Consider the following 8,199-nt stretch of genomic DNA (forward strand, 5'->3'; position numbering starts at 1 on the left):
GTATCTTTGGGGTCTGGGAGTATTGTTTAGGTCTTAGCCTTAGAATAACTTTACTGTCATTTTGAATGTACGCTAATCGGGATACATTAAAGTGAAATTATGTTGCATGCAGCTCTCAAAGGGTCCAACGTTAATCTCTTTTAACTTTATAAGCTGCTCTGAGTTATACATGTGAGATGGGCAGCTATATAAATTAAATATAAATATTATCTGAACAAATAATCAGAACATGGGGACCTGTTTTAATCCAGGATGTTATTTTTCATCCTACAATGTATGGTCTATTTGATGCTGTACAGTGTAGATTATCGGGTAGAGCGATTTCTTTCTCTACTCAGTTGTCTCTCTAGCAGTTTTAATAATAAAATTTGAATTTGGGGGGGCTTGCTGCAGAGAAAGATGAGCTACGGTGTATCCCACACATACAGACACACACACACCTTAGCTTATTATGGTGGATTGTCTTGTAGCAGAACCAACCAGGTCATAATGACAAAAATCAGAACCCCGTCTCCGGTAGAACTTTTCCCGAACATTAAGAAGGTTAATGGAGAAGGTTAAACCGAGTGTTTTAAACTCTGCGTCATGGAATAAGTCACAACTGGCTGGGATGACACATCGTGACAAGCCATGGTTTATAAATCTCCATCATGCTGATCCCCTAACCCAGGAGGCGCAGTATGGGGTACTATGATGAGGAAACCAGTCAATGGGGCAGCCTCCGCCTCATGAATGCCTTAAGGGACTCATGGGGGATTCTTGGTTTCCCGTCAGCTTCCCGCCGCCGCGTGAGCAAGACGCCAAAGGAGCGAGGAAAAAGCCCTCAAAGCGCCCACACAACAAACGCCTCAGCAGCGGTGGCGGCGGCGCTCCCCACCCTCTTCAATTTTATGAATGGAATTCTCCAGCCCGAGCCGGATTACTATGCCGCCCGGCGCTCGAGCGCGCGCTTGTCCTCTTTCGACACCGGATTGGCTCCCGCCGCCATTGACGTCACCCGAGCGGAGGGAGGAGCTGCCCGGCCAGAGCCCTTAAGTATGAGTCACCCTCAAAAAGGGGGCTTGCTCACTATAACACCGGGCGTCCCCCCCGCCAATTCCCGGCTAGTCTGAAATCCGTCGCTGCAGCTGGACCCGGGGCTCCTGCATCCTCGCAACCCACCTGCTTGCTCCGGCCACCACCTCATATGCATTGGGAGAGGCGGATTCCTTCGCCCTGAAAGCCATCCAATCGGACGCCCGTATCGACCCCGCTGCTATCCGCCTCCCCCTCCCCAAGCGAGGCTTCTTCCTCGCTGGATGTGCAGTTGTTGGACCCTCTTCCAAGGTGAGTTTGCTTCCTTCCTTCTCTGGCAGCCCAAGAGAACCTTCCCTGCAAAGAGGTCCAGATCTTAAGCGAGCCCATCGCGTGCCGCTTAAACGTGCGCTTCAAGGCCATCCGACGCTAGTCTAGACACTTGTTTTTAAGGGGCATTTTCCGCAGTGCCATTCTAAACTTGTTAAGTGGGCTGCCAGTCAATAGGCTGTCCGTAAAAGTCGCACCGTTTACACATCAGAATTGAAAAGAGATCCAGATGGTTGCAGCAGCGGCGTTCAGATTTCTGTGCCTGACACGGATCAACATCTCTAAACGCTACCTAAGATCACCAGATATTTTCCTCAGGAAACTAGCTGGAATTGAACTCTTGAAGGATGGATGGGCTTCCTTAATTTGATGCCTTCCAGATGTGCCTAGACTACAGACTTCCTAATTCCCACCCAGGAAGGTGGTTCTCCACTCTGGCTGTGAAATAGTGTCCATACATGTAGAGGGCAGCAGGCTGTTGAAAGTTTCCTAAAGATGTCCGTTTATTACAGATCAAGCCCTATACGTTATTGCATTCATTAGCACAGTGATTTAACAGACATAGGCAGAATAAAAATGATTGGTTTTGTTTTGTTTTTACAAAGGAGAACATAAACACGGCCCAGCTTGTTCCCTTGACTTTTCATGTTTACCAGCTTGTTAGCACAAAGGCAGAGAGAAGCTGGGTGCTTGCTGCACAATCAATTGTGTTGCATAGTTGTACAGAGCCAACTCTTCCTTATAAACATTTTTTGAATGCCAGGATTAAAAAAAAAAAAAGAGCTAAATTAGGTTATGTATCAGAGCAAGCAAAAGAGACAGGGAAACAGATAGGGAGGCCTGTCCAAGAACAGGGGAAAATATATGATGTCATCCGGAGCAACCTACGTTGACAAGAGACCAACATTGACTTGTCCTCTTTTAACTTGATGGACTTGTTTGAAGAACAGGAAAAAAGGAGACAGGGAAGGTGGCAAACAATGGCAGGCCCAAGCCAGAAATATCCCATTTAGAAGGCATTGCACACAAGGACCCAATAATCACAGGCAAGATATACCTACAAAATTAGTCACCTTTGGTGGGGCTTTTAGGCAGCTATAGGTAGCTGGTTGGCCTCCATCTTGCCTCCCGACCTTAGAAAACAGGTAGCAATTCATCTGTCCCTTCCAAATACACACAAACATACATGTACAATACTTGCAGACACTTTCTGCTTCACTCCAAACCTGAGTTGAAACTGAGTTGGCTTTTTCATCCGCTGTTTCAGATCGCAGGTAGAGAGCATGAAAGAGGAAGTGCCCACCAACACTACCAAGATCCAGCCAGGCTGGTTTGTGCCAACGAATGGTAGCACCGGCAAGTCCTTCTATTTCTCAGAGACGCCTCCTGCTCTTCCCTTAAATCCTTGGGATGTCGTCCTGTGTGTTTCTGGGACTATCATCTCCTGTGAGAACGCCATCGTGGTGGCCATCATCTTTTACACTCCAGCTTTCCGGACTCCGATGTTCCTGCTGATTGGGAGCTTAGCCACGGCTGATCTACTGGCTGGCTTGGGCCTCATCTTTCACTTTGCCTTCGTTTATTGCGTCCAGTCCCAGATGGTGAACCTCCTCACCATGGGCCTCCTGGTGACCTCATTCACTGCCAGCGTGGGCAGCCTCCTGGCCATCACCATAGACCGCTACTTGTCTCTCTACAACGCGTTGACTTACTACTCAGAGAGGACAGTCACCCGGACCTACGTCATCCTCATCCTCACGTGGGGGATCTCCATTGGCTTCGGACTGTTGCCCGTCATGGGCTGGAACTGCTTGAAGGACAACTCTGCCTGCAGCATCATTAAGCCATTGAACAAGGACCACCTCATCATCCTGTCCATTTCCTTCTTCATGGTCTTTGCCGTCATGTTGCAGCTGTATGTGCAGATCTGCAAGATTGTGTGTCGGCATGCGCAGCAGATCGCCCTCCAGAGACACTTCCTGGCTACTTCGCATTACGTCACGACCCGGAAAGGCATCTCCACATTGACTCTCATCCTGGGGACTTTTGCCTCATGCTGGCTGCCCTTTGCCGTTTACTGCCTCCTGGGAGATTACACCTACCCTGCCCTCTACACCTACATGACTGTGCTCCCGGCCACCTACAATTCCATGATCAATCCGGTGATCTATGCCTTCCGGAACCAGGAAATCCAGAAGGTCTTATGGGCAATATGCTGCAGCTGTATCTCCTCCTCCATGCCTTTCCAGTCCAGATCGCCCAGTGACGTCTGATTCCTCTCTCTCTCTCTCTCTCTGCTCCAGGAGCCGCCTTCTCCCCAATCTCTGGCTGCTCAAATGTGCAAAGCCTCTTTCTAACATCCTTCCCTTCCCCTTTGTCAATGTAAGTGACCAGGCTGTCCTAGCTTATTTATTTATTTTGAACTTCAAGAAAGGGGGAAAAAAAAGACAAATCTCATTTATTTTTTTAATCATGCCTTTTTTTTAAAAGGGGGGAGGGGGAGAGAAAAACCCCGTGTTTCTGCTTTTGTGTGTATGTGCATGATGCGTGGGTGTATTGGTTACATGTCAGGTCTGATGCAAATATTTTGTCTGAAACATTGAGAGTGCATTATTTTCTTAAAAAAGGGAAAAACGGCAAGAAGCAGCCTCAGAACCTTCAACCTTTCTTTTGAGTGTTTATAGCCTTGATTACCTCAGATCTCTAGAAAACTATTTTTCTACATTTTAAACCAATACCATTGTACCCCCTTCTATCTCTCCCTCGATCAATGGGGATTAAAAAAAAAAAAAGTCCAGAGCTATGCCAAGGTTTCAAAAACAAAATAGGTTCCCCCATCTGTAGTTGGCTGCCCCCTGGTGTTTATTCTAATACCTGCAACCATAAGAAGAATAGAGTGCCATTGGGGTGGGAAGATGGGTGGAGGGCAAGGGGAGAACCAGGGCAGTATTAATAAAAAAAGAATGTATAATATGAGATCTGAAGCAATGTGAATGTCCAGAGTACAGGCAACCCTCGACTTACAACCATTCATTTAGTGACCGTTTGAAGCTACAATGGCATTGAACAAAGTGACGTAGGACCACTTACAAATCATCTCTGGGGTCAGGTCATCAACCTTTTGTGACTTTCTGACAAGCAAAGATCCTGCTTTCCAGCTTGAGCAGGGGGTTGGACTAGATGTCCTCTGAGGTCCCTTCCAACTTTTGTTATTGGGGAAGCCACAGTCATGAAATCATCATGTTTCTAACTGAAATGCAGCGATTCCCACTTAGTAACTCTGGCAAAAAAAAAAAAAAGGCCATAAAAGAGAGCAAAACTTACTTAACTGTCTTGCTTAGCAACAGGAAGTTTGGGCCCAACTGTGGTTGTAAGTCAAGGATTACCCATAACACAATACTTTTAAAGGCACTATTTCTGAATAACCCATGTCAGGATATTGCCCCAATGTACCTTGTCCCAATTTTAGACCCTTTTGGACTAGGGTTTTCATTTTCCTAGATGCTCAGGACAAAAATGGGTGTTCGTAGTTCTTGCCCGATATTGCTGGGACCAAGGCTAACATGGCCGAAACTATTGCACTAGGGTGGGGTGGGAGATAACACTTGGAATGCCAGGCCATGTTTATTGACGCTGAAAAGTCAGGGTCTCCCCTAATCTACCTAGTTCCTGGTGCCCTCGACATGTTTTTTGACTTCAGCACCCATCAATCCAGCTGGCTTGACCAAAGGATTATGGGGGAAGTTTTAGCCCTAAACATGCAAAGGGCATTCTTTTCTGCCTCTCCTTTTACAATTTGCACAGCTCCTTGAAAGGAAATGAATGTAACAGGCACTTTGGAAATAGGATTTATTTTATTGCTTTGAGCCAGTTTGGTGCAGTGGTGAAGGCACCAAGCTAGAAACCGGGAGACCACGAGTTCTAGTCCTGCCTTAGGCACAAAGCCAGCTGGATGACTTTGGGCCAGTCACTTTCTCTCAGCTCTAGGAAGGAGGCAATGGCAATCCAGTTCTGGAAAAATAAAAACTTGCCAAGAAAACTGCAGGGATTTGTCTTTGAGAATCAGACATGACTGAACGGGCAGGGGTGGGGGATTGCTGTCTTGCAGGGAAACTCAAAAGATGTTCTGTGAGAGCACTGTGTTCTTTTGTTTACAATCATAAGGGGTGGGGAGAAATAAAGATAATTTTGTGATACTTGAAGCTGTGTCGGTTTTCTGTCCACTGCATGAAAGTCACTGTTTCCTTGATGGGGCAAGTTAGTCTATACCAGGGGTGTCCAACCTTGGCAACTTTAAGACTTGTGGACTTCAACTCCCAGAATTCCTCAGCCAGCTTTGCTGGCTGAGGAATTCTGGGAGTTGAAGTCCACAAGTCTTAAAGTTGCCAAGGTTGGACACCCCTGGTCTATACTATAATCACTAGCCGGCACGCATGTTGGCTGGGGATGAAATGAGCTGTAGTCCAACTTGCCTGTCATATTAGGAGAGAGCAGCAGAGCTGCCATCAGACAAATAAGAGATACCGAAAGGAATCCTAAATCTTTGGCTGCTTTTGAAGTTCTTTCAAATCAAGTACATTTCCACGAGGTTACATGCTTTCCTCTCTCTCTCTCTTATTCTTGGGTATCCCAAAGATGCTTTTTCGAAAGGCAACCGGACTTCGTTTTTCTTGGAAGATGTTTCGCTTCTCATTCAAGACGCTTCTTCAGTTCTGGCACAAACATGACCCTTTGGGGCAACCATGACCCTAGATGACTGAGGATCTCCATAAACACAATTCTTTGGTAACTCAAAGGTGCTTTTTTCAAGAGGCAAGTGGACTTTCTGGATTTTCTTTGAAGATGTTTTGCTTCTCATCCAAGAAGCTTCTTAGAATCATCTTCAAAGAAAAACCAGAAAGTCCATGCCATATATATATATGTGTGTGTGTGTGTGTGTGTGTGTGTGTGTGTGTATCTTTGGTTATTCGGGTTTTCTCCCGTAAGATTGGAAGTATCTAGCAAGCGTTTCGATGAAGTCTCATTCATCATCTTCAGGCTTCTGTCTTCAGCTCTGTGCTTCTCAGAGTGATGTGAGCTTGCAGCTGCTTCTTCCTTTTTCTTCCAATCAGAACACAGCCAAGCCCCCACCCAATCAAGTCACACCCCCACTAGCAGTTAAAAGGAAGAAGCAGCTGCAAGCTCACATCACTCTGAGAAGCACAGAGCTGAAGACAGAAGCCTGAAGATGATGAATGAGACTTCATCGAAACGTTGCCTAGATACTTCCAATCTTACGCGGGAGAAAACCCGAATAACCAAAGATCCATATATATATATATATAAACACACACACACACACACACACACACACAGTATATACTGTATAATGACACACAGACGAACCCAATACACAAGCCTGAGGATGGCAGATGAGATTGTGCCAAAACGTCGCTACAACTTTAAAAGCACAATGACGTGGGAAAATACCCGAACAAAGCTAAATACCACACACACACACACACACACACACATTCATAATCTGCCCTGGGAACTTGGTTATTAAAAGATGAGCTACCTGTCCTCTGTAATAGACCAAGATGGTGCCCATGTCTTCAGCCTGGCCTCATCCTAGACACTAGGCTGCACTACCCATTCTATTTTCTAAGAATGCCTGGGCATTAGAGGCCACAGGAGGAGCTTCATAGTAGCCAGAAATCAGGAACCTGGTAGCATTTTTTCAGACTAACACAACTCATTCAAGGCATCCGCTTTTGAGGGCTCAGCGACAGCTTGCAAACGCTAGGCCTTTATAATAAAATCTACTGGCCTGAAAAGATGCTACAGGAGTCCTTCTGATTTAGGGGCGAGAAGCACTTTCATCAAGCGGGAGTAGGCTAGAAGTGGGCCTCTTGCCAGCTTTCCATTTTTAAAGACAGCAGGTTGCTGAGCAGCAATCAGGAGGTACCTAAGGGTACCGAATTGCTAATGTTGTCAAGATGTTGCCTTTTTAATATGTTGCAGCAAAAATAGCCAAGAGTCTGGGGTCACCTTAACACAACCTTGTAAATAAGCCCAGAATAGTCACTAGCATTAAAAAAAGAAAGCATGTCAACAAATAGAGAACACTCTGTCTTTGTCACAGTCAAACCCAAACAATCAAGAGCAGTTGTGACCTTGGGCCCATCCTTTTCTCCCAGCCTTGCAGTGAAGAGGACAAAGGTAAAGAGAGTCATGTATGGGTAGTCCTCGACTTACCACCATTTGTTTAATGTCTGTTTGAAGTTATAACAGCACTGAAAAAGTGATTAAAAACCTGTCCTTGGTCATTGCAGCATCCCCAGGGTTCTGTGGTCAAAATCTGAGCTCCCAGCATTTATTTACGATGGTGGTGTCATGCCCCTGTCAGAGTCTGAATCGGAGGAAGAAGAAGAACAGCTGACAGGGAGTGGGAGTGTGGCTCTGTTGGCTGTGGAGGAAACTGGGGAAGGGGAAGGTCCAGCTGGGCAGAGCAGGGAAGAGATAGAACAAGGGAGAGGGAGTTCAGAGGAAGACTCAGGGCCACTCCCTCTTCACCCTAGGGCACACAGGGAGGAATGGAAAAGAGAGCAATGTGGGTTGTGTGGCTTATGGGGAAGGAAAGGGCCTTGATTCCCTTCATTAGCCACAGCTGGGAAGAGAACAGAAAACACACACTGGGAAGGATGCCAAACTCAGAGAGGAACAATAAACTAGAGATATTTCCACACTTTGTTTGCAGCACTCACCTGTGCGCATGTCCGTCCTCTTATCCAGTTGTCACAGCTGCAGCCCATGAAGAGGATCAAGGCCCTCTCCTCCCAAGTAGACCACGTCTCTCCCTTATCCTCTCCTCCC

General features: G+C 46.4%; 1 protein-coding gene across 1 annotated transcript; it reads left to right on the plus strand.

Moving 5' to 3' along the window:
- Positions 1-999: 999 nt before the first annotated feature.
- On the plus strand, positions 1,000-5,544 carry GPR3 (G protein-coupled receptor 3). Its single transcript, XM_087970672.1, has 2 exons — positions 1,000-1,326; positions 2,612-5,544. Exon 2 carries the CDS (start codon positions 2,628-2,630, stop codon positions 3,615-3,617), a length of 990 nt encoding a protein of 329 aa, XP_087826798.1. The 5' UTR covers positions 1,000-1,326; positions 2,612-2,627; the 3' UTR covers positions 3,618-5,544.
- The last annotated feature ends 2,655 nt before the right edge of the window (positions 5,545-8,199 follow it).

The sequence above is a fragment of the Notechis scutatus genome, chromosome 8 (genome assembly GCF_049901735.1).
Source record: "Notechis scutatus isolate UNSWTSFEM ecotype Mainland chromosome 8, rNotScu1.2, whole genome shotgun sequence".
Lineage (NCBI taxonomy): Eukaryota > Metazoa > Chordata > Lepidosauria > Squamata > Elapidae > Notechis > Notechis scutatus.

Coding starts and splice junctions, on each gene's coding strand:
- GPR3 (XM_087970672.1), top strand. CDS start 2,628: ATGAAAGAGGAAGTGCCCACCAACACTACCAAGATCCAGCCAGGCTGG.